Source organism: Mirounga angustirostris, unplaced genomic scaffold, assembly GCF_029215605.1.
Source record: "Mirounga angustirostris isolate CCGP_5_RB_7025 unplaced genomic scaffold, mMirAng1.0.hap1 SCAF_8, whole genome shotgun sequence".
Lineage (NCBI taxonomy): Eukaryota > Metazoa > Chordata > Mammalia > Carnivora > Phocidae > Mirounga > Mirounga angustirostris.
In genome coordinates, this window is record NW_026991716.1 from 85,727,027 (window position 1) to 85,753,664 (window position 26,638).

The 26,638-nt window shown below is 38.7% G+C and overlaps 3 protein-coding genes across 12 annotated transcripts in view; 1 reads left to right on the top strand and 2 right to left on the bottom strand.

Annotated features, from left to right (window-relative positions):
- The window catches only part of USP45 (ubiquitin specific peptidase 45), a 71,151-nt gene extending 70,835 nt beyond the window's left edge, over positions 1–316 (bottom strand). For 7 of the 8 annotated variants that reach the window (XR_010413707.1, XR_010413708.1, XM_064597906.1 and 4 more), the window contains exon 1: positions 238–316. The gene's annotated coding sequence lies outside the window, so the exon portion shown is untranslated. The other variant, XM_064597904.1, reaches the window with a different exon arrangement.
- Positions 317–4,736: 4,420 nt separating this feature from the next.
- Positions 4,737–21,161, top strand: TSTD3 (thiosulfate sulfurtransferase like domain containing 3). The gene is made up of 4 exons (XM_045870349.3): positions 4,737–4,894; positions 16,467–16,640; positions 16,740–16,899; positions 17,183–21,161. The coding sequence occupies exons 1-4, from the start codon at positions 4,822–4,824 to the stop codon at positions 17,253–17,255; spliced, it is 480 nt and encodes a 159-aa protein (XP_045726305.1). The 5' UTR covers positions 4,737–4,821; the 3' UTR covers positions 17,256–21,161.
- A 4,179-nt stretch (positions 21,162–25,340) lies between these two features.
- Positions 25,341–26,638, bottom strand: part of CCNC (cyclin C) — a 28,913-nt gene continuing 27,615 nt past the window's right edge. For all 3 annotated transcript variants that reach the window (XM_064597916.1, XM_064597914.1, XM_064597917.1), the window contains one exon: positions 25,341–26,576. Coding sequence is in view for 2 of the 3 variants with exons in the window: in XM_064597914.1 (XP_064453984.1) it covers positions 26,522–26,576 (55 nt within the window). In the remaining variant the exon portion in view is untranslated. The remainder of the gene's footprint in view (positions 26,577–26,638) is intronic.

Genomic DNA, 26,638 nt, shown 5'->3' on the forward strand with positions numbered 1-26,638 from the left:
GGAGACTCGGGTCCCTCCCTGCGGACCCCTCCCGCCCAAACAACCCCGGTTCCGCCGCCGGTGCCCAATCTGTCCGCACTCACGCGGCCCCCGTTGACCGCCTGGAGCCCCCCGGGATCGGAAAGACGGGGGCGCGTAACAGGCCTCTCTCCAGGCCCGTCCTGCCACAGGGGGTTGGGGTAGAGGAAGCGAAGACCGAGACACTGCGGCCACTCCGGCACCGCAGTCCGGACTCACCACGCGGGGGAGAACAGCAGCGTCTACAACTAGAAGAGACTGCGCCTGTGCGGCCGACCTCTCGGTCGGCAGAGGCGAGGCCTCGTGTGCCCGCCCACATCCGGGGTGGGGTTTGAGGCCGTCCCAATGGCGGTGGCGCACCGGAGTGGGGCGTGGACAGGGCGGGGCCAGCTCGCGTCGCGCCTGCGTTCTGTAGGTCTGCAGAGCCGGGTAGGCCAGACTAATCTTAGAATAATAGCAACAGACTCAAGGCTATTGTCTGAGTACGCAACTCAGATCTTCCCGGAGTCGGGCTTAGGTCCCACTTGTTGGTGAGGGCCTGAAAGGATAGCTTCCGACTTTCCTCTGTCACACTCTTCTGTGCAGTAAAGTCACATCTGACATTTGTCCTGTAATCTTGCATTTTTTTCATTATTGGCTTACCTGTCCTCGCTTACTTACTAGACAGGAAATTTCTTGATCTATACCTCTTCGAAGCTCGATTATCCGTTAAAGTGGTCTGCACACTCATATGTTTAGTAAAAATAGTTGGTTTGAAAATATCTTAATGATATTGCAAACATCAACTCTAATTATGGGTAAGTCCTACGAGCTTTGTAATCTTTCACAACTCTTCAGGCAGGAGGCAGGTGGCCTTATGATAGAACCTTGGATTAAGAGTCTAAGATATCAGAGATAAACCAAAAACTCTGATTTTCCAGTAAAATCTCTAATTCATTTCTTGCGAAATAGTTAGCATTATTTCTATGTACAGAACTTGGCAAAGGAGGTCATTAGGTGTTTACATTGTATTTATGGAAACCATTCATTCAACAAACATAACTAAGTACAAATATGCCAGTTACTGTGCTAGATATAGGGATAAGTAATGTTTTGGAGTAGGTGAAATTTTTTCTTTACGGAAAAATTTTTTTCCCTATTTTTTTCTTTAGGGAAAAAAAAAATTTCCCAAATAAGAATAGGTCGTATTGTGGTGTAATTGTTAAGTCAAAACTGTTTACATCACAAATCAAAAGTTTTCATTTATTTTAACATCAGATTTAAAACAGAACGTGGAGGAAAAAAAGATATGCAAACCTGAACAAATCTAAATAATTTCCATACTAAATAGCATTGCTGTAAATGGGATTTTTAAAAATCTATCATATGGATTAAAAGACTAAAAAGACAGACTGAATTAGAACATAGAAATTTAAGAATTAGGGGCACCTGGGCTCAGGTAGGTTAAGTCTCTACCTTCCCCTCAGGTCAGGATCCCAGAGTCCTGGGATCAAGCCCTGCCTCAGGCTCCCTGCTCAGGGGGGGGGGGGGTATGCTTCTCCCTCTCCCTCTACCCCTCTCCCCGTTCATGCTGGCTCTCTCTCAAGTAAATAAATAAAATCTTTAAAAAAAAGAAATTTAGGAATTATGCAAACACCATAAAATTTTTCTTGGAAATGATAAAATTCCAAAACTATCTTGATTTCTAGCAGTCTACATTCTATTTTACAACTTAGTTTTGTGTGTTTTGGTTTTTTTTTATTTTTGCTTGACAGAATATCTTGGACATAACTCTAGATTAGCCTCATTCTTTTGACTAGTTGCTTAAAACTCCAGTGAATGGGTGTATCATTTTTTTCCCCAGTTTTCTGTTGATGTACTCTTTATCTTTGCCTACTTGTACAAATATCATTAGTAGATAGCAGTGGAAATCCTGAGTTAACAGATATTCATTTTGTTTTGATAGAAACTCTTTCAAAAAAAAAAAAAGCCGCATGAAAAACAATACATTTCCTAATTTTTCATTTGATTTGTCAAATATATGGAGGCTTGATGTGGACTTAGAAAGAAATGGGGAAAGTCTCCTCCTTTCCAGTTGCCTTTCACTTGCATTATGCCAAGAAATAAAATGAGTTGTTTGAGAATTAATGATTCATATCAACTCAGCACTAGTAGACCTTTCCCATAAGATTTAAACTATTTTTCTCCCTTTCATCCCACTTTAAGACTTCCTGACTCTCTGAAAGAAGAACTTGGACACTTGTCCAAGGAACAATAATCAAGATTCTCTTTTGACAAGACTTTTTGCTAATAAACCAAGTCTGGCACTGTACTAGTTGTGGGAGGAGCTATTCATCTTTTCAGATAAAAAATCCTGCAGAAAAATATTTCTCAAATACTTAGTCACGAACATTGGAAGAAGAATTCTTTCATAATATGTGCTCTTGCAAAAGCATAAATCAAATTGAATATGATTTATCGAGGCCAAGCACATTGTTTCATTGTTTCCATACCTGTGTTCATACTACCTATGGTTTTGATGTATTCAGGACAGCTTGGGATGCCATGGGGAGTACATGAATTTACAACATATAATGACATTTTAATTCAAAGTTAATCCACAAAATAGATCATATAGAAACTATAGCTAAAATTCCAAATATTTTGGAAAAATGTAATTGTAAGTGATGCCACTGGCATAGAAATTTGAAGTGGTGCTATTAATTATTAAATTACTGAAAACTAATGGGGCGCCTGGGTGGCTCAGTCGGTTAAGCATTTGCCTTCAGCTCAGGTCAGCACCACATCAGGCTCCCTGCTCAGCGGGGACCCTGCTTCCCCCTCTCCCTCTGCCTGCAGCTCCCCCTGCTCGTGCTGTCTGTCAAATAAATAAAATCTTTAAAAATAAATAAATAAATAAAATAAATTCTTGAAAACTGAATAATTTTAAACTGCTTAATTAAATTATTCCTTGGACACACACTTCAATAATATCATTTGGAAATTAATTTAAAAATTTTCCATTATAAATTAATTTGCAGTTAAATATAGCTTTCATTATATTGGGGGACCAAATTGAGAATACATTTAAAATAAGGAAATGAGGGGCGCCTGGGTGGCTTAGTCGTTAAGCGTTCTGCCTTCGGCTCAGGTCATGATCCCGGGGTCCTGGGATCAAGCCTGCACCGGGCTCCCTGCTCGGTTGGAAGCCTGCTTCTTCCTCTGCTACTCCCCCTGCTTTGTGTTCCCTCTCTCACTGTGTCTCTCTCTGTCAAACAAATAAATAAAATCTTTTAAAAATAATAAATAAATAAAATAAAATAAGGAAATGAACCACAGTAATAATAAACTTTATGTGGTAAACTGAATGACACTCCCCGCCCGCAAAGTTGTTCTAATTCCTGGAACCTGTGATCATGTTACATTAATTACATGGCAAAAGGACTTTGCAAATATGATTAAATTAAGGATCTTGAGCAAGGGAAATTATCCTGGATCATCCAAGTAGCCCAAGTTATCACTAAGGTCTTTATAAAAGGGAGGCAGAGGGTCAGAGGAAGAGCAAGGGATGTGACAACAGAAGCAGAAGTCAGCGTTAGAGATTTGAAGATGCTAAACTGCTGGCTTTGAAGATGGGCAAGGAATGCCAGCAGCTTCTAGTAGATGAAGAAGGCAAGAAAAGAAATTCTGCCCTCGAGCCTTCAGAAGGAACACAGGCTTGCTGACGCCTGCAGAACTGTACATAATAAATTTATATTGCTCGAAGCCAGTAAATTTGTGGTAATTTGTTACAGTAGCAGTTGCAAACTAACACATTTTATAAAATAGTTGGGCCTAACTATGACAAGCTATGGTCAGTTATAGTCAAATAGCAAAGTTGTGGGGGAAAGATGACAGCATGAGATTATTTTAATACTGACATTAGTTGTACCAGCTATTGGAGTTAAGAGCAGTTCTTAGAAAAGCGTCTATGCAGTTTGCTTTAAATTAATCTACAAGAATCCTGTTATAAAGTAAGTTGGAAAAATTTATTTACTTTAAATATTTAAATTTCGGCACCGGGGTGGCTCAGGCCGGTTAAGCGTTTGCCTTCCGCTCAGGTCGTGATCCCAGTGTCCTGGGATGGAGCAGCGCCTGGGGCTCTCTGTTCCATGGGGAGCCTGCTTCTGCCTCTGCCCCTACCCCCCGCTCCCCGCCCCCCGGTCATTTTCTCCCTCTCAAAAATAAATCAATAAAATCTTTAAAAAAAAAAATCTTTAAATTTCATCTTTGGTATATTTTCTACTTTCCACTTTTAAGCTTTGTCTCTCCTTAAAAAATAATCCAGAAGAAAAAGCAAGCTCAACTCTCAGTGTCTTTGTTCAAGATTTTATTTATTTATTTATTTACTTGTTTGTTTGTTTGCTTGACAGAGAGAGCGAGCGCTCACAAGCAGGGGGGCAGGCAGGGAGAGGCAGAGGGAGAAGCAGGCTTCCCGCTGAGCAGGGAGCCCGATGCGGGGCTCGATCCCAGGAGCCTGGGATCCCTGACCTGAGCCACCCAGGCGTCGAAATTTAAATATTTAAATTTTTATTTAAATATTTAAATTTTTATTTAAATATTTAAATATTTAAAATATTTAAAAACTCCCGAGTTTCTTTCCAATTTAAAGTGTTAAGAGTAGAGCACTGTTCCCTCAGCCATCCCTCCTTGCGGCACTCCCCATTTCCGGCCGGCGTCCGGCCCGGGGGCGCTCAAGAGCCCGGCGCGCGTGGCTGGGCGGCGGAGAACAAGGAGGAGGAGCCGGAGGAGGAAGTCAGCGGCCCGGTGGGCGCAACCCCGGCGATGGCGCTGCCGCTGCGGCTGTTCGGATGCGCGCGCCGGACGATCCTGGGGTCCGCGGAGGCTGCGCTCTGGGGTGAGCTCGGCGGTCCCTGGGGAAAGGGAGAGTGCCTAACCTCCGGCCCGGGGAAGGAATGGCATTGGTGGGGGTGCTCGCTTCTTGAGGCTTCCAGTTAAAAATCAGACTCATTACTCTTGGCACCTGGGAAGATAGCACCTACTTTCCTTCAGATTCCGGGCTACTTGGGTCTGGGGGTGCTTTTGGGGGACGCAGGGAGAGAGGCCAGCGTTGCTCCAGGGAGCTCGCGTGGGGAGGCTTTTATGAAGATACTGGTGCCTGACTGGGCAGTGAAGTCAGTTGGCGACTCAGAGGAGCGAGCAACACGGCCAGTGTCTGCCCGAGAGAGACTAAGGATGAGCCCAGCTTTGCGAGTTACACCTGTGACCCACTAGGGAGCCGCGCTCAGAGCTTGATGGCAACAGTCACCTAGAATGATAACACGTTCGAGCTATTAAAGTACCACTGCTAATTTTACGGACGGCAAAACAAGCCAGAGAAACGGCTAGTGGAGGCGTTGGGGGGATTACTCAAGAGCAGGCTTCCAGTCCCTTCTTTTTGCTTTACATGCTGCCTCTCCTTTAGCAGAATTTTCATTTGTGGATGCAGCTGCAGAGACTGTGGCCTAACACGGTGTCCCCAACTCTCCCTCCCAGTTACTCCACTTGAACTTTTGGTACATCCTCTGTAGTTTAAAATGTGCTTTTTCTATGCAAGTTTGTTGTTTATTGAGCACCTAGAAATGCAGACCTCTTGCTGGGCATACAGCCTCCGCGGTTCACGTCCCCATTTTGGGGAGAGACAGACACAAGTAAACAGTCACCACACACAGCCCCGTGAGATTGCAATGGAAAAAGCAATTATTCTACGCGAGTTGGAGAAAGTGTTAGAGAAAAGGTGCTTTTCATTTTAAAAAATGTTTACTAGTGGGGGGCCTGGCTGGCTCGGTTGAGCATGCAACCCTTGATCTCAGAGTTGTAATCTGGAACCCCAGGTTGGGTGTAGAGATTACTTAAAATCTTAAAAAAAAAATTCTAGTGATACATTATTGTATTCCCATTATATTCAAACTGACGATAAAGAACAGCTTATGATCCCCTCTATACACCCTCCCATAGTCCACCCTCCTCTCCAAAAGTGGTTTGGTACACATCCTTCTAAACACTTTTTTATGAGTATGCATAAATGTATACATAAAAATACTACATATATATAGGTGTTGCTGTTTTTTAATTTATGCTCCAGAATTCCTTTTTTTTTTTTTAAGATTTTATTTATTTATTTGAGAGAGAGAGAATGAGAGAGAGCACATGAGAGGGGGGAGGGTCAGAGGGAGAAGCAGACTCCCTGCCGAGCAGGGAGCCCGATGCGGGACTCGATCCCGGGACTCCAGGATCATGACCTGAGCCGAAGGCAGTCGCTTAACCAACTGAGCCACCCAGGCGCCCTTTTTTTTTTTTTTTTTTTTTTTAAGATTTTATTTACTTGACAGAGTGGGAGAGAAAATGAGAGCACGAGCAGGGGGAGCAGCGGAGGAAGAGAGAGAAGCAGGCTCCCGGCTGAGCAGGGAGCCTGATGTGGGACTCCATCCCAGGACCCTGGGATCATGACCTGAGCCCAAGACAGACGCTTAACAGATTGAGCCACCCCGGTGCCCCTATGCCCCAGAATTCTTGTCCATGCAATCCCACTCCCCAGGAATAGTTTCCTATTTCCTTCTAGATGTTTTTCTGGACATTTATAAAACGAAAGTATTGTATCTTATGTGTATATAGATCTCAAAGGGAAGCTTTTTCATTTAGCAATATGGACATCTCTCCAAGTCACTAAATGTCTGCCTCTTCCTTGTAAATGCTGCATGGTATGCTTCATAATTAATTTAACCATTTCCTGTATGAACATTTAGGTTGCTTCCAGTTGCCAGGATGAGTTTCTAATCTTTCAACCAAGACTTTCCAAAGAGAATACTGTCAATCCTTGTCTTCTTCATGACTTGAGGCTGCTAACATGAGTGTTTGTTACTTAATCAGTGACCCCCCCATAACACTGAAAATGTCCTTTGTCTCCTACAGTTCCATGAGGACAAAAACTTGCTGTCTACTTTCATTCTCTGAAGGAATCCCCTCAAGTCTTATTCTGCTAGCTTTATTGTTGTTCTTGTCTTCCTCTTTGCTTCTGTTTAGACTTACACGGGTTTGAAGTGGGATCCCAAACCCGACCTACTAAGTCATGTACACTGCAGCTGAGGGCTGTACTCACACACCTTGGTGGTGGCACAAAGTGAGTGAACTTTCATCTACCGCATCCTGTCCTTTCTTTCCCGAGTTCTGACCTCTCTAAGATTCTAAGTGGCTTTCTGGGTAACAGCCAGGTTGTGTAAAGGCCTTTACTTGATCCTAGTCCTACAAAGAACAGCAGAAAACACGGAGGTGCTTTGTCAATATGAATCAGCTGCCAGCAACAGAAGATGCTTTAAATAAGGAGGGAGGTTGGGGAAGGTGACAGCTCAGAGGACCTGGGGACTCGCTGGGCTATTTAAGGGAAAGTACTGTGATCAAGTAGTAATGGAGGTTGAGAAGACAAGTAGCTTTGAGAAGCTGAAAGCTAGTATAGGGTATTCCCCTTTCATACTAAACTCACCACTTCACGCAATAAATGCATTGCCTTATCTAAAATTTCCATTTTAACCTTTTATTCACTGGGATGGTTGTTCACTTGCTTTTCAAATTTTGCTGTGAGTGGTTCTCAAAAAGTCAAAATATTTATTAAAGTGATTACATTAGAAGTCATAAAATGTTCACACTAAATCCAAGTACCCGTTTGAGAAGGAAGCACACCAAATGTTCTTCCTAATATTTTCTCTCTGGAGTAACAATCATTATTTCTAATATATTTTTTCTTGGTTGTGTGTTGTTTATATTGACCATTACATGGTCTCTAGAAATAATTTTCAGTATTCAACAGATATTGATGTGGGGTTTCTAAGGTGTCAACATCCAAAAGAAGAGTATAGATAAACCAGAGAATTTATTTTATAGCTGTGGCAAGAGTGATTTGTTATTATGTTGATTGTTATTATTATTAAGCAAAAACTTTTATGTTTCAAATAGTTACATTTTTCACATCAAAACTTTATTTATTTGAAATTATAAAAAGAATACCAAACTGAATTGGTAGGAAGTAATGGTAGACTATTTCTTTTTTTTTTTTTTTTTCTTTGCTCAGATTTTATTTATTTGCGAGAGAGAGAATGAGAGACAGAGAGCATGAGAGGGAGGAGGGTTAGAGGGAGAAGCAGACTCCCTGCTGAGCAGGGAGCCCGATGTGGGGCTCGATCCCGGGACTCCAGGATCATGACCTGAGCCGAAGGCAGTCGCTTAACCAACTCAGCCACCCAGGCGCCCATTGGTAGACTATTTCTAAGTGAAAGTTTTTTTTAAAAGATTTTTATTTATTTGAGAGAGAGAGAGCACAAGCAGAGGGTGGGACAGATGGAGAGGGAGAAGCAAGCTCCCCATTGAACAGGGAGCCTGATGCGGAGCTGGATCCCAGGACCCTGAGATCATGACCTGAGCTGAAGGCAGATGCTTAACCAACTGAGCCACCAAGGCGCCCCTCTAAGTGAAATTTAGCTTAGTTTTTTAAAGTACAACATAGTACAAAACTATGCTATATTATAATAGAAGAAAATAAGCTAAATTTATGAAAAAATAAATTTAGAACCCAAATCATGCATATGATTTCTATATATAGTTTCTTCAAACATACAATTAATTAAATCGCATTAGGCTAATCGAAATTAAATAATTCAAAGATAGGAGTGCCAGGCTGGCTCAGTTGGAAGAACATGCATGCAACTCTTGATCTTGGGGTCATGGGTTTAAGCCCCATGTTGGGTGTAGATAGTACATAAATAAATAAACTTTAAAAAATTTTTTCAAACAATAATTGAATCTAGAACTTTTTGATAAATAAAAGTAATCCTAAATTTTTTTTTTTTAAAGATTTTATTCATTTGAGAGAGACAGACAGAGAGAATGAACAGGGGAGAGAGGCGGAGGGAGAAGCAGACTCCCCACTGAGCTAGGAGCCCGACATGGGACTCAGTCCCAGGACCCTGGGATTAAGACCTGAGCTGAAGGCAGACGCTTAACCAAGTGAGCCACCAAGGCGCCCCTCTAAGTGAAATTTAGCTTAGTTTTTTAAAGTACAACATAGTACAAAACTATGCTATATTATAATATAGAAAAGAAGCTAAATTTATGAAAAAATAAATTTAGAACCCAAATCATGTATATGATTTCTATATATAGTTTCTTTAAACATACAATTAATTAAATCGCATTAGGCTAATCGAAATTAAATAATTCAAAGATAGGAGTGCCAGGCTGGCTCACTTGGAAGAACATGCATGCAACTCTTGATCTTGGGGTCATGGGTTTAAGCCCCATGTTGGGTGTAGATATTACATAAATAAAAACTTCAAAAAATTTTTTCAAACAATAATTGAATCTAGAACTTTGAGATATATAAAAGTAACCCTAAATTTCTTTCTTTTTTTTAAAGATTTTATTTATTCACTTGAGAGAGACAGACAGCATGAACAGGTGAGAGAGGCAGAGGGAGAAGCAGACTCCCCGCTGAGCTAGGAGCCTGACATGGGACTCAATCCCAGGACCCTGGGATTAAGACCTGAGCTGAAGGCAGATGCCTAACCATCTGAGCCACCCAGGCGCCCCTAGAAGTAATCCTAAATTTCTTAAGCTTTCTGTTTGAAAAAAAAAAAAAAAAATGCTTATTCCTATAGGTTTCTCCTTACTAAAAAGACCTGACAATTGTAATAGAAAAACAAACCTCTAAACATGTATACAGTGAATCAGACCATTCTGAATTATACTAGATCTTCAATTTGCATTGTCTAATATGATGTGATTTTAAATATTTTTAGGTCATCATATTTATCTCACACTGAAATTTGGGTTGGTAGGTTGATTTTTTTTTGAGCTGTAGGCATTTGAAAAACAGCAAATGCAGAGAGAGGCTTTCACTGAACTCCTCTTACCTACCTAAAGACAGATCCTCCAAAAGGAACTCAGTTTCATAAGTCCCCTCCTGGGAGTTTCATCAACCAGGGGCAATTGACTCATCACAGGAAAGGAGACTGGAACTCAACACCACACCCCAACTTTATCACAAACTGTCATACCTCCCATCTATTCTTCTAAGAGCCCGTTCATCTTTCCTAAAAATCATTTACTCTCCCCTGAGATGCCTACATTCCCTCTCCCCTTTCCCTATGAAAATGAGAATTCTTATTTTTTTAATTAAAAAAATTTTTTTTAATTTTTACCTTTTTTTACCTTTATCCATTTCTCCTGCCCTGCCACTCTCTGCCTCTGGCAACCACCAATCTGTTCTCTATCTGTGAACTTGGGTTTGAGGGTTTGTTTATTTGTTTGTTTGTTTTTGGTTCCACATGATCACACGGTATTTGTCTTTCTCTGTCTTAGTGTAATGCCCTTGAGGTCCATGTCTCAAATGACAAGAGTTCATTCTTTTTTATGGCTGAAAATTCGTGTGTGTGTGTATGTACCACAATTTCTTTATCCATTTATCCATCAATGGACACTTAGGTTGTTTCCATATCTTGCTTGTTATAAATAATGCTGCAGTGAACATGAGGGCATGTGTATCTTTTCAAGGTAGCATCTTCATTTTCTTCACATAAATACCAGAAATGGAATTGCTGGATCATATGGTAGTTCTATTTTTAATTTTTTTGAGGAATCTCTATATTGTTTTCCACAGTGGCTGCACCAGTTTACCCGCCAACAGTGCATTAGGGTTCCCTTTTCTTACATCCTCACCAACACTTGTTATTTCTTATCTTTTTGATAATGGCCATTCTAACAGGAGTGAGGCGATATCTCTTTCTGGTTTCAATCTGCATTTCCCTGATGATTAATGATGTTGAACATCTCTTCATGTGTCTGTTGGCCATCTTGATGTCTTCTTTGGAAAAATGTTTATTTAGATCTTCCACTCATTATGTTTTTGCATATCATATGTAGATCATATATATAATGTGATCTATTGTGCATACTTTTCTGCATTTTTTCCTCACTTAGGTATTCAGAAGCTCTCCATGGCAGTACATAGAACTCTTTTAACCACTGCATATATTCCATAGTATGGATTACCACAGTTTATTTAACCAGTCCCCTATAGATGGACATTTTGGTTTCCTTTTTTCTGCTGTTATAAAAATTTCTTCAATAATTACCATTGTACATACCTCTTTGTTTATATGTACAAGTTCACTAGAATAGATACTTAGAAGTAGAACTGTTGGGTTAGTGACAAGTGGCATTTAACAGAGTCTTCAAGGGAGTGTGCCAGATAGAGATGAGGAAGGAAGGTTTTCCCTTCAGTGTGCATAAATCATGAAGGAAGGCAAAAATATATATTTAAAGATTGCACCAAATACATTACTTAAACCTCACAGCAACTCAGAAAGGTTAAAATATTATTCCTGTTTTATAAATAAGAAACTAAGTCCCAGGGAGTTTAAGTAATCTGCCCAGGATTACAGAGCTAAGTGGACAAACAAGCCAGGATTTGAACCTGGTTTATCTGACTCTAAAATCCCTGCTCTTTCCACTGTAAAAATGTAGTCAGAGCACTTGTATACTTTTAATGTAGCTGGAGGGTAGGGTTATTGAGGGAGAGGAGGAGTGGGGATGAGGAGGTCTGGTAAATTATGCTGGTAAAGTAGATTGAAGGACGTGATAGAGCATACTAAGAAGTTCGGACTGTATCTTATTATGTAGGCTGTAGGTAATACACAGGTGAGGCTAGATTTACCAGTGTGGAAACAGCAAAATTGGAGTTTATTCAAAAATGAGGCTCAAAAATGTGAAAATCACATATACCTGTGTTACTCTTGAGAATCCCTCAAGAGAACCCCACATCATCTCAGTAAATCCCCAACAGCCAGTTTTCCTTCAGTGTAGGAACTGATTGTTGTTTCTTTGATCAAGCAATAGATGAAATGGTTGATTTACAAGTAGAGGCCTTGCTGTACAAAAAAATACACTATAGCTTTAACTAAAGAATTAGTGTGGACTGGACCTCATACCATGAGAGGCTTGGGGCAGTTGAGACTCATTAAGGGAGTAGTTGTGCTTTAGCTCAGAGTGGAAAGCTAGGAAATCTAGTCCTCACTGGTTATACACCTATTCTCCATCTCCCCCCCACCCCACAACCCCGAACAGGAGTATAGAGAAAGTTAAATGTCAGTTTGACTCTAATATATAAGAAAAACATAACTTTCTTTGATTCAGTTACACAGGTTACATGCCGAGATGATTTTTGTTTCCCAGTGGTGAAGTACCACCACTGTCTTGAGTTTAACAATTTTTTTTTTTTTTAAAGATTTTATTTATTTATTTGAGACAGAGAGAATGAGAGAGACAGAGAGCACATGAGAGGGGGGAGGGTCAGAGGGAGAAGCAGGCTCCCAAGGAGCAGGGAGCCCGATGCGGGACTCGATCCCGGGACTCCAGGATCATGACCTGAGCCAAAGGCAGTCGCTTAACCAACTGAGCCACCCAGGAGCCCGAGTTTAACAATTTTTTAAATTACCATAGTTTTCCAGTTCCTAACAATGAGGGATAGTACCAAGTGTGAACTCAGCCTGCTGACTTTTTGTCTTCTGGGAATTCAGAAAACAGCAAGTTGAGTGAGAAATTTTATCCCAGGCATTTTAAGATCGAATCTTGTAGATAACATGGGCCAATTTTTCAAAATCTGAAGAGGATGGGAAAATCTGTATTTTTATTTTTTTTAATGTATTTACTGTGATAAAATATATGTAACATAAAATTTGCCATTTTAGCCATTTTTGAATGTACAGTTCGGTGGCATTAATTATATTCACAACATTGTGGGGTCATTACCACTGTATTTCCAAAAATTTTCATCACCCCAAACAGAAACTCAAACCCATTGAGCAATAACAGCCCTCCCTCCAACTTCTGGTAACCTCTAACCTACTTCCTATGAACTTACCTATTCTATATATTTCATATAAGTGGAATCATAAAATACTTGTCATTTTGTGTCTGGCTTACTTCACTGAGCGTTTTTTCAATGTTGTAATTTCATGCTGTAGTATGTGTTAGAACTTCATTACTTTTTATGGCGGAATAATATTCCATTGTATGTATAAGCCACATTTTGTTTATCCACTCCTCTGTTGAATGAACACTTGGGTTGTTTCCACCTTTTGGCTATCGTGAGTAATTGTGAATAATGCTTCTATGAGCATTGGTGTCTGAATTTGAGACCCTGTTTTCAAATTTTTGGGGTACATACCTTGGAGTAGAATTGCAGGGAAATCTGTATTTTTTTAACTATTGTATTTATCCATTTTTCCATCTTTTGCTATCAGTGAGAAAGACAAATAAAAATAGAACAGTGTTTGGTTTTTACAAGAAAAGCTGGTTTTTCACAACTCACTTTTGGCTTTGCTTAACTACTTAATAGATAGGACCGTGAAGCATTTCTTTTGGCCTATGCGCACTGCAGAAAATTTACTAAGACATGAAAGGATGAACCAAGAAAGTCTGGGAACCCCTAGTTTATACCTTGTGCTCTCCAACTAGTTTTTTAAATTTAGTACTATATTTTGGAGAACTTACACTAATATGCCATTGTATAAATGTACCACTTATAACCATTCCCTTATGGATAGACTTCCAGCTTCTTGCCACTTTTCAGTATTACAGAGAATGCTGCCAATGAATATATTTATACATATATACATTTGTATGTATTCATGCTAATACTCCTGTACTAAGATAGGTTCCTAAAAGTAAAATTGTGAGGTAAAAAAGATATGCCTACATAAAGTGTCATTCCTGCTAAATTTTCCTTTCAAAAGATTTTAATGTTACACACTCCCAACAATGTAAGAGTACCCATTTCCTCATACCCTCACCAATATTTGATGTTATCAATCCTTTTAATTTTTACAAATCTGACAAAATTTGAAAAATTTTGTTTATATCTTGCATTTCCTTAATAAGTAGTGAGATAGGGCATCTTTTTACATTTTATTGACCATTGGTATTTTTCAGGTCAATTCCCTGTTCGTGTTTTGACCATTTTTCTTTGGTAATTTTGTCCTTATCCTATTTGTATGAGCTCTATTAATGTTTTGTCTTTTCTATGTTACAAATATTTTGTTCCTGCCTGCCACTTATCTTCTAATTATTCATTGTTCTTTTCCCATATATAAATTTAGCATTTTTATGAGGTCAAAACTTTATGACTTCTGATTTTGCCATGTTTAGAATGGTCTTCTTATCCCAAGGTTTAAATTATCTGCTCATGTTTTCTATTGGTACTTCTAAGATACTAGTTTTTAGACTGAAATTTAAATTTATTTACATGTAAGGAACGAGACAATAGCCTGCTTAAAGTTTCTTCCTGATGGCTAGCTAGTTGCCCTACATATTCGTTGAACAAAATTTCCCCATTAGTCTGAAATATAACTGTTACCAAATACTGAATTCTCATAGATGGTATATTGCGTGTGTGTTTCTGGACTTAGATCTTTAAACATTTTCCTATGCTAGTTTATACTGTTTAAACCAATTTTACTTTATAAGATATTTAATATTTTAAACATTTGAAGCATTATTTACCTTATAGTGGTCATTTTGTTGTGAAATATGATTATTAAATTTTTAAAATTTTTATTTTATTTAAAAAATCTTTTGGGTTTTCTTTCATGCTTAAAAAACAATTTGGACCTGTAGAAAAGTTGCAGAAGTAAAATGGAGTTCCCTTTATTCTTACTCAACTTCCCCTAATGTAAGCATCTCACATGGTACAATTATTGAAATCAGGAAAGTAATACCGACATAATACTGTTAACTAATCCACAGGCCTTATTTGAATTTCACCAGTTTTCCTACTGCGGTCTTTATAGTCCCAGAGCCAATCCAGGATTCTATGTTGTTATTACATTGTCATGGCTCCTCAGTCTGCTTCAATCTGTGACAGTTCCACAGTCTCTTTCATAACGTTGACACTTTTTTAAGAGTACTGATTATTTTGTAGATTGAGTTTGAGATTTTCCTCTGATTTGATTTAGGGTATGCATTTTGGCAAAAATACTAAGGAAGTGATGTGCTCTTCTTTGAGCATCATATCAGAGAGTACATGTTGTCGACATTTCTCATTACTAGGTGATCTTTTTTTTTTAGGGAAGTGATCTTTGAATAATTGGCTAAAGTGGTATGTTTCAGGTGTTTCCTTTTCTTATTTAGTAAGCATCTCCTGGGGAGTAAGTATCTCCTGGGGAGATACTATCCTATTTCTCATCAAAATTTCACCCACTGGGGCGCCTGGGTGGCTCAGTCGTTAAGCGTCTGCCTTCGGCTCAGGTCATGGTCCCAGGGTCCTGGGATCGAGCCCCACATCAGGCTCCCTGCTCCACGGGAAGCCTGCTTCTCCCACTCCCCTGCTTGTGTTCCCTCTCTCACTGCCGCTCTGTCAAATAAATAAAATCTTTAAAAAAAAAAAAAAAATTTCACCCACTAACTCTAGCATCTGTCAATGGCTCTTGCTGAAATAATTATTACTTGATGTTAACCTAATGGTGATTTTCTCTTTTCATCATTCATTCTACATTTATCAATTGAAATAATCCCTTCTCCCCACTTATTCAATTATATCCTTATATCAGTGTGGACCCATGAATCTATTTTACAGGTTCTTACCCAGTACTGTATTATGTTACCAATTATTTAAGCTTTTATTTAAGTAATCTCTACACCCAACATAGGGCCTGAACTCACAACCCCAAGATCGAGAGCCCCATGCTCTTCTGATGGAGCCAGCCAGGCGCCTCACCAATTATTTAACAGATAGAAATAGTGCCTTTAAGTACTTACAAGTGTAGTTTCACATGTAAGTTTCCCACATCTAACATATGGCTTATTATCTTTGCTTGCAAGGGGAAATTAAAATTCTTTTTTTTTTTAAGATTTTATTTATTTGATAGAGACACAGCGAGAGAGGGAACACAAGCAGGGGGAGTGGGAGAGGGAGAAGCAGGCTTCCCGCGCAGCAGGGAGCCCGATGCGGGGCTTGATCCCAGGACTCTGGGATCATGACCTAAGCCGAAGGCAGACGCTTAACGACTGAGCCACCCAGGCTCCCCGGAAATTAAAACTTTCTTAACATTGTAACTTGGATTATGGTTAGACTTACAAATTATTTGCAGAATTCAGTTACCAAATGCTGAATGTGTATTTACAAGGTCCATCCAATTAAGGGCTTGGAGAGAGTAGAATATGGAGCTGGCACAAGGCCAGCCCTTAAGCATGCAGGGCAAGAGGGGAGGGGTACACCCCGTGGCTCTGTCAGGCTGTGTACAAAATACATACACAGGTCAGTGAAGTCAAAAGATCAACTATAGCTAGCTGGCTGGAACCAGGGGGAAATTCCTTTGACCTGCTTTCCAGATGTTAATAGCAATGTTACTTTGAAGGTGCCTAAATTATTTTATTCTTTCCAGGTTTGAAGTCAATAAAAGGAAGCTGCCATAATTTTTGTACTGCTATTTTTAAAGATGTCACTTATAAGGAACTTAAGAACCTCTTGAATTCCAAAAAAATTATGTTAATTGATGTTAGAGAGACATGGGAAATTGTCGAGTACGGAAAAATTCCTGGGTCTGTCAATATACCATGTAAGTGACATGTGACTTGAATTGCTTCATCACAAAAGTATATATTCAGTAATTTACTGTATCTAAAATTTAATTAAAATTCTTAACATTTTCTTTCAGTGGATGAGGTAGGTGAAGCTCTACAGATGAACCCAAAAGACTTCAAAGAGAAGTACAATGAAGTAAAACCATCCAAATCTGACAGTCTAGTGTTTTCTTGTTTAGCCGGAGTGAGAAGCAAGAAGGCTTTGGACACGGCCATATCTCTGGGCTTTAACAGGTGCATAGATGAATTATAAAAATGTATTCAAGAATGTGTATAGCAATGTTTCATATGTATTATATGTTTACTGGTTGATTGAAAAATTTGTAATTACTGTGTTAGTAATAGCAGGTTAGAGACTAAGAGACTATATTTTCATCCTACTCAAAAGTAACAGTCTTTTAAGTAGGTTTAAAGTCTAGAGTAGTCATTGCACTTCTAATCTCTAAAGTTCCTATCAACCTTGTGTTATAAAGCAGGAGGAAATGTTTACAGCACTAACTTTGCTATATGTTTTCAGTGCTCAACACTATGCTGGAGGATGGAAGGAATGGGTAACCTATGAATTTTCAGAGAAGAAACACGGAAATTGAATTCTGGAATACAAGTTGGCACGTCCCTTGTGTACGTGGCAGCCTAGGATAGTGAAATGAACAAAAGAGTAATAATCTAGCCCTGGCATCACTGGTTAATGGAAAGGGGATTTTGTGTAATTCGATTATTTGTTGGATCTTTTCCTTAACTGCAAGTTGAGAATACTACGCACCCTTGCCTATTCCCAAAGGCTATGGAGGATTGAAATAATGTATGTGACTTGCCATGGAAATATAAGGGTTGGGATTCTAGAAATTAATTTTTAAATAGTTTAGTATAGTACAATAGTATTCCCAAGCCCAGGTTACTTGTATTACCCAATCATAACATATAACCATTTGTGTTAGCCTAGCTTCTATTCATTAAAGAGGCTATGAGCTAGACAAGTTATTTTTTTTTAATGATTAAAATACATTTGTAAATTTTCCCATTTTAGAAAATTCATAAAATATATTTTCCTGTAATGATATGCAGTACAGATATTTCTGATTGATATACCTTTCATCCATAATGAATATTTAGCGAATATTGAATAAAATAAAAACAGCTAGTAAGCATTTCTTGAACACTTTTATTTGGCTTAGATCCTATGCTACATATTCCAAATGCTAAAAAGAGAATAAAAAAGATGCGCTTCTTCTTTGAAGAGGTTTGATTTCTAGCAGAGGTTTATAAAAGTTAAATTTTAAAAAGCAGATTTTGGGGGCGCCTGGGTGGCTCAGTCGGTTAAGCATCTGCCTTCGGCTCAGGTCGTCATCCCAGGGTCCTGGGATCGAGCCCCACGTCTGGCTCCCTGCTCAGCGGGGAGCCTGCTTCTCCCTCTCCCTCTGCCTGCAGCTCTGCCTACTTGTGCTGTCTTTCTCTCTGTCAAATAAATAAAATCTTAAAAAAAAAAAAAAAAGCAGACTTTGTCTTAAAACACCAAGAATCTGAGATCCAGAAAAGTAGGTGAAATATGAATGATGAAAATACATTAACACCATCCAAAGACTTATGACCGTGTTGTAACCAGCATGGTAGTGATATGATTTGCAACCTAAAAAATTAATATGATCTATAAAGATACAAATATCAAAGTGATTGCTTCTGCAGAGAGAAGATTAACTGGAATAAGCAAGGAGGGAAATTTCTAGGGTGATGGAAATGCTTTAGATCTTGAACAAGGTGTTGGTACATAGGTAATACATTTATCAAAACTGAACACTTGAAAACATACATTTTCTGTAATTATCTCAATTAAAAATAAAGAAAATAGGGAAAAAAAGTTTAAATGTAAACAACTCTCATTGGCATGAGTATATGCCTTAGTGCCCTAGTGGTACAACTCTGTGCTTTCTTCCCTCTGTGCCTCTTCAGGCCTAAATGTGTTTCATCTCATTTCAGTAGTCATTCAGATTGTGTAAGGCCTAGGAAGTAACTATCAGGACTTGGTTTGTCCTAAATGGTATTATAAAGCCACTGGAGAATCTGGAGTAGGGAAGTGATGTCACCACCTTGAACCTCTATTTCTGATAATGTCCGTCTAGTTTCTAGCAGAGCAAACTCCCTATAAGAACTAGAAAAGCTGGAAAGTAAACACACACGCACTCATGCATGCATGCACGCTCCTCAGTGTTGGGTCATCCTTTACAGCTTTCCTGCTCTCTGGACCATAGCTCTTCAGGTCCTTGCTGCTTTAGTAATTCCTTCATGCCTTTAAATTGATCTTTATGTATCTATATAAACAAAGGTTACTAGTATGAACATACTAAGGTGGGATTTGAAGAGCCACAGTCTCAGAGAGAAGGGGAGTTGTGGTTGAAGTACTGGGGGCCCATCAAGGAATGAGAACCTGGGTAAATACACCGGACGTTTAGTTGGAACCCCTGGGAAACTATACCCTAGGAGTAAAGGTGAGCCAGAAATTGACCGACCCTCATAAAATGTTAAGACCGGCTTTGAATCAACTAAATCCCTGAATGAATTAAGGTGATCTTCCTGATAACGTAATGGCCTACCAGCAGTAAATCCTCTCTTGGAGAAAGATGTCATTATCTAGAGTAAGGGGTTGGCAACAATAAATATTTTAGGTTTGTGGGCCATAAGGTCTCTGTTGCAACTGCCCCACTCTGCCTGCTACTGTAGCACAAAGCAACCACAGTACATACACGAATGAGTGTGGCTGGGTCCCAGCCTAACTACGGCAAAGTACATAAATGAATGTGGCTGGGTCCCAACCAAACTACGGCGACTTAGGTTTGAATTTTATATTTCATGTGTTGCCACATACTCTTCTTTTAATTATTTTTCAACCATTTAAAAATATGGCAAACCTTCTTAGCTCAAAGGCCAGGCAAAACTAGATGGCAAGTAAGATTTGGCCCATGGGGCACAGTTTACAGACCCCTGAGCCAGAACCACAAACATCCCCTACAGTTCGTCATATTCAATGTTCATTGTATTCTAATAAATTCTATAAAATTTATTAGAAATAGCAGTAAATAAGACCTCATGATTGAAAAAGAAGGAAAAAAAAGAAAAGGAAGAAAAAAATAATAGAAACAAATCTACAGATAATCTACATGTTGGAATTTTCAGACAGACTTTAAAATAACTGATTTATGGGGCGCCTGGGTGGCTCAGTCGTTAGTGTCTGCCTTCGGCTCAGGTCATGATCCCAGGGTCCTGGGATCGAGCCCCGCATCAGGCTCCCTGCTCGGCGGGAAGCCTGCTTCTCCCTCTCACTCCCCCTGCTTGTGTTCCTTCTCTCACTGTGTCTCTCTCTATCAAATAAATAAAATCTTTAAAAAATAAAATAAAATAACTGATTTATATATTCAATGACTTAAATGACAAAAATTATTAAAGTGATGAAAACTACAAAAAAGTATCAAATAGAGATACAATAACTGAAATTAAAAACCCAGCAGATGGTGGATTGGCTAAACAGACACAGCTGATGAGGATTAATAAAAATGAAAAACCCAAGGTACACATTAACATGACTTTTAAGTATGGGATAGGGACTTAGTATCTCCAACTTGGAGGAAATTTAACCAGATTTTACAATTATAATACCTTGGATTCCTGGTACTTTTTTAAAGAAAACTTATGACAATGTATTCTGTTTACCCAAATATAACTGCACTTGTATATTTTTGAAGAAGCAAAGGGTTCATATGTTAGAATAATTTGTTTTCGGGCGCCTGGGTGGCTCAGATGGTTAAGCGTCTGCCTTCGGCTCAGGTCATGATCCCAGGGTCCTGGGATCGAGTCCCACATCGGGTTCGCTGCTCCTTGGGAGCCTGCTTCTCCCTCTGCCTCTCTTTCTCTCTGTCTCTCATGAATAAATAAATAGGTGAATCTTTAAAAAAAAGAAAAAGAATAATTTGTTTTCTATATTCAAATTTATAAAGACAAGCTTCATTGTCAGTTATTCTGAAATAAAAATTTAACAAATGTAATGAAGGGGCGCCTGGGTGGCTCAGTTGGTTAAGCAACTGCCTTCGGCTCAGGTCATGATCCTGGAGTCCCAGGATCGAGTCCCGCATCGGGCTCCCTGCTCGGCAGGGAGTCTGCTTCTCCCTCTGACCCTTCCCCGTCTCAAGCTCTCTCTCTCTCTCATTCGCTCTCTCAAATAAATAAATAAATAAATCTTAAAAAAAAAAAAAAAGGTATCTGAAGTTGCACCAAACTGTACACTGAAAGTCTTAAGAGCAAAATCATTCCTAAGTTCTATAGTATCAGATGCCTTAAAATATATGTAGTATATGATTTAATACATCATTTAAAAAGTGGCTGTTTTATTTCAGTCATGGGAGAATACCACTTTTACTCTGCTAATGCCACAGTAGATCAAAAGTTTTAGAAATGTAGAATAGCCAGATTACATTTTTTTTTTTATTTTTTGACAGAGAGACAGAGAGGGAACACAAGCAGGGGGAGTGGGAGAGGGAGAAGCAGGCTTCCCGCTGAGCAGGGAGCCCGATGTGGGGCTCCATCCCAGGACCCTGGGATCGTGACCTGAGCTGAAGGCAGACGCCTAACAACTGAGCCACCCACGCGCCCCTAGCCAGATTACATTTTAAAATACTGTATGTACTATTCATAGTTCTCCTAATGGGATAGAAGGAAGCTGTCCTAGAAAAAGTGGCAACAGTGGACATATCAGCTCAGAGTCCTGAATTAAAGTGTCGCAGGTTTCCTTCATTTACATTCCCTCTTTCTTGCCTTATGATCCCAGTGAGGTCTCTTGCATTCTGCGATAATGCATCCTTTTGCTATCTAGTTAATGTATCTGCCGTGGAAATCCTGGATAGAGGCAGGATCAGTAGCTAACCTGCGAGAAATTGGTATTATTGACAAGCGGAAAACTGAATGCTGCTCCCACCTTTCAGTGATAGTTATTTTTCAGTGTCTAAAAGGGCAGCGATTAACAGAAAAGTCACCTTTTCAGTGCCACAGGTGTCTCCAGGAGCAAGGATAGAAAGGAGAGAAACTTTTTAAAAAAAAAAGATTATTAGAGAGAGTGAGTGAGCACAGCAGACTCTCCGCTGATCAGGGAGCCCGATGCAGGGGGAGGGCCTCGACCTCAGGGCCCTGAAATCATGACCTGGGCCGAAGGCAGATGCTTAACTGACTGAGCCACCCAGGCGCCCCCCAAAAAGGAGAGAAATGTTAATATAAGTATTACTATAGTAGAATCTGGTTAAAGTGTATTCACATGGGAATAAGAGTACCGTTTTGAAGATTACATCAGATAATGTATGCCAAATATTTAATACTATGCTGTTATGTTACTTTGTGATCCATACAATATGGTACTTGTTTATAGGCAGCTGATATTTTGGGTTGCTGTTTGCATTCAATTAGCATTAATAAAGAAGGGAGTTTCGTGAAACTTCCAGCTAAATATCTGGGGGCAAGAATGGCAAGTGAGATACTTATTGCAGGTGGGAAGATAAAATGAAACTCTGAATAAGGAACAATGAAATACCTAGGCCTCTGATCTTGTCTCTAAGAACTCTGAACAGTCCAGCTCATACCACCACAGATAAAGCCAGAAGCTTCCTTTCTAGAAAAACTGACCCACTGGCAAAGAAAAAGCTTTAGAATAGAGTATGATGTTGGGGGTGGGAGGGATAATAATGAAAACGTTTTGTTGTGTAATGAGGCCCACCACTGTAAAGTCCTACCCATGCACACAGACCTCCCAATTATCTCCCTGTGCCTCTCAAAAATGAAGGATCTTGAGGCAATTAAAGATTCTAACTTGAAAAATTATGACCAAACAGAAAAAATGGACTTCAAGGAAAAAGTGTTAATGCAGGAAGCAAAATTTTAAAACGACCAAAAAAACCTAAATTACTATCTGTAGAATAACACAATGCATTCTCAGACAAGAACAAGGTGCTATGTAAAAAGCACCTTTTCGGAAGCAATTAGAGGATGTATCCCATTAAAACAAAGGCGAAGAAAAGTAAGTGGATTCCCCATATCTTGGTTACCTAAACAAAAAGATGAAGGACTCGGGGAAGAATGTCTCCTTGTGAGTGACTTTAGAGTGTAAATGAATAATAAATGATTCTGGTGATAAATTAATAAAAGATACAAAGTAAAATGAGCAAATTACAACCAAGGCAATTACCCCTTTCAGAAAGACAAAAATATTCTCAAAGAAAGGAAATGTAACCACAGTACACTACAGAACACAATGTTATCTATGTATACTTAATATATATTAAGTATGAATTTAACAAAAATTATACAATTAAATTGGGAAGGTGATGGAATAGAAGTCTTAGTATAGAATCGGGTTGGTGGGGAAGCAGGAGAATAGAGGGAGGTGTGTGAGAAAGTGAAATCTTCATCTTCCAGAGTAAGAAGTTACTAGATAATTTTACTATTGAAAAAAGAATCAAAATATAAAACTGGAGGGTAAACAGAGGAGGCAGTAAGGTAAAGTCATTAAGAGCATGGGCCCTAGAGCCCAGCTGCCCAGGTTTTAATTAGAACCTAATCCAAGCTCTTGTCACTTACTTGACCTGTGACTGGGTAAGTTAACTTTCTGTTCCTGAGTTTCCTTCTCTCTACAGTAATTGCTCTGAGAATTCAATGACTTCATAATGTAGAAAGCTGAGAAAATTCTTGTCACCTAAGTGCTCAATAAATGCTGTAATTAAACGGTTGTTACTGGGAAATGTGCAAGTAACACAACAGCCAAGAAATAACTAAAAGTTGCTCTGGGGAGGAGGAATGAGCAGTAGGAAGAATGGGTCAGGGGTCTTAACATCTTCCTTGTCTTACAGCAGCACAGTCCAACAATTATAATGCAAGCCATTTAGGTGATCAATTATTAATTGTCTTACATTTTAAAAAGAGGTGAGATTAACTTCAATAGTGTTTTATGTGGTCCTATCATCATTTAAAATGTGTAATCATGGGGCGCCTGGGTAGCTCAGTCGTTGAGTCTGCCTTCGGCTCAGGTCATGATCCCAGGTCCTGGGATCGAGCCCTGCATCGGGTTCCTGCTTCTCCCTCTCCCACTCCCCCTGCTTGTGTTCCCTCTCTTGCTGTCTCTCTCTCCGTCAAATAAATAAAATCTTAAAAAAAATAAAATGTGTAATCATTATAAACATTAGATATTTTACATTTTGTACTAAGTATTGAAATCTAACATGTATTTTTACATTTACAGCACCTCTCAATTCTAACTAGCCACACTTTCAGTGTTCAATAGCCACATGTAGCTAGTGGCTATCACATTGGACAGTGCAACCTACAGCAGTGTTTGATTTTTTAAAAACAATACACGTCATCAATGGCTGATAAATCACAGAAAGAGACAACCAGCTATGATATGCCCTCTGATGGAAGACACCTTATATAATAACCTACCTGCTCCAAAAAAAATTTTTTTTGAATCTGAACTTGATCAAGCCTTTAGATTCAATGACCAATTTATAGAAAATACAGAAAAAGGAACATGTTAAATGGCACTTCAAGGATACAATTAGCAAGATCCATATGGTGGGATACTCTTACTAGATAATCAAGTCAAAAGGGGAAATTTAAAAAATAAGATGGAGGAGGAATCCATGAATTTAAAAAGATGTAAAGATTTGTCAATTAATTGCAATAATTTATCCTTATTTAGATCTCACTAGATTTAACAACTTGTCATGATATTTATAACTGAAAATTTGGGCAATGAATATTTGATAGTACATCATTTTGACTCATTTTTTAGGTATAAAACTTAGTTTTTTAAGAGCCATCATCTTTAGGAATACATACTGAAATAATTATAGATGAAATATGGTTATCTTGGATTTGCTTCAAAATAATATGCATATTATATGGGAAGTAGATGGGAGTTTAGATAAAATGAAATTGGTCATACAATGTTCATTGTTGAAACTGGGTAATGACACACGGGGATTCGTTACACTAGTTTATTTACTCTTGTATCTGTTGTTTTAAATTTTCTATAACAAAAGGTTGAAAACATCATTTTCAAAATAAAAATTTTAAAATAAATGAAAAATTAGGGTCAAGTCAATGACTGTGATATATAATCAGTCTGCTCTTCCAACCCAAACCCAACCTTAATTCTTTTAGACCCGAGGAGAGCTTTGTTCCTCATTTCTTTCTTTTTTTTTTTTTTAAGATTTTATTTATTTGCGAGAAAGAGAATGAGAGACAGAGAGCATGAGAGAGAGGAGGGTCAGAGGGAGAAGCAGACTCCCTGCCCAGCAGGGAGCCCGACGGGGGACTCGATCCCGGGACTCCAGGATCATGACCTGAGCCGAAGGCAGTCGCTTAACCAACTGAGCCACCCAGGCGCCCTGTTCCTCATTTCTTATCCTACCCTATAAGCCTACGAGACCTATATTTATCACTGATACTGACTTTACACATAATCTTCCTTTCCAACTTGTCTAATCCTCTCCATTAGGAAACAGAACTCTAGAGTGTGTTTATAAGCCATTTGAAATTACCCACTTGACAAACTATAGAAGACTTTAATACTGATCTAAAGGAAGAAGGACTCTCAGAAAACAGAAGACAGATTCAAAGAGATAAATTCAAGACACTAGTCAATATAGCTGGAGAACTTTACTTTTTATTCTTGCAGTTTTATACTAGGACGTCAACATTTAATTTAATAAGCCATTGTTCACAATTTATTAAAAAATTGAATCCTTAAATTGTACATCAATATCCTATGACTCCAAATTTTATCACTCTCCTTCAAATCTGAAGAAAATGATTACTTTAAGTTCCACAGACAGCACAGTCCCACTGACATAACATTTAGTCCGAAGTCCTACACTCGTGAGAATTAAGAATAGCCAGTATCAAACTGGCCTGAAACCTGATTGTGTTCCTGGCTCAGGATACCTGTAGTAAATTTGTAAATCCACACTAAGACACAAAAATAAACTAGGGTGTGTATGTCATATAAAAAACTTTTCACAGTAGAGTAAAAATTAACATTAAAATGTCACCAAATTTTAACCATATTATGGTGTCTTATCCAATTAGTTTTCAAAATGCCTGATTAACTGTGAATCAAATACAAATAACATCATGTAGGATTTTTTTAAAGTTTGCCCAGCATTTCAAAACGGTTATGGAATTAATATAACTTTTAAAATGTCAAAGTATGCTATACATATTGCACTTTTCTGCTAGGCTGGGCTAGTATCTTCCATGGCAAGATACTAAAACTATTGAATAAAATACATTTTTAAATCAATAGGTACTTGATTAATTTCCCTGAAATTATCAACATCATTACCAAAATCTCCCAGGATTTTGTAAGATTTGATTCCTTAAATACAGTTTTAAAGTTTAACTTAAGGAGGGAAAAAAACCCTCATATATTTGACTTTTTATGTCCCTTTTTGGTCCTTCAATGACCAAAGAGAATTTTAAACAAATTATGCTTCATGTTTCCTGGCTTAATAAAAAGCTACAATTTCTATTATCCAAATTAAGAAAAATTATACTAATCAAAAGCTATTAATTTTGAAATGTCTATGTAAGTCTGTCTGTAGGTCCCCTTAGAACCTTTCCATGCTTTTATAATCAAGATTTTAATCAATTATGTACTAGAATCAAATTATGTAAGGAAAACTTATTTTGCAAAAATAAAATCACTTCCCAATATGCTTGACAGAAACAAGCTATTCATTTTCATTTGTGTTCCATTGAAGACATAACTGAAATCTGTCCAATGGTTTATTTCCAACTGGTCCACTATGGAATTCTTCAGAATGTTTTAAGATTGGCTGTAGCTAGAGTTCTGACTTCCATTTGGACCCTGCTCTCCTTCACTGTTCAAGTGGGGAAGAAAGAGATTTTATACCAATTAAAAGACTCATTTTCAATACTCCAA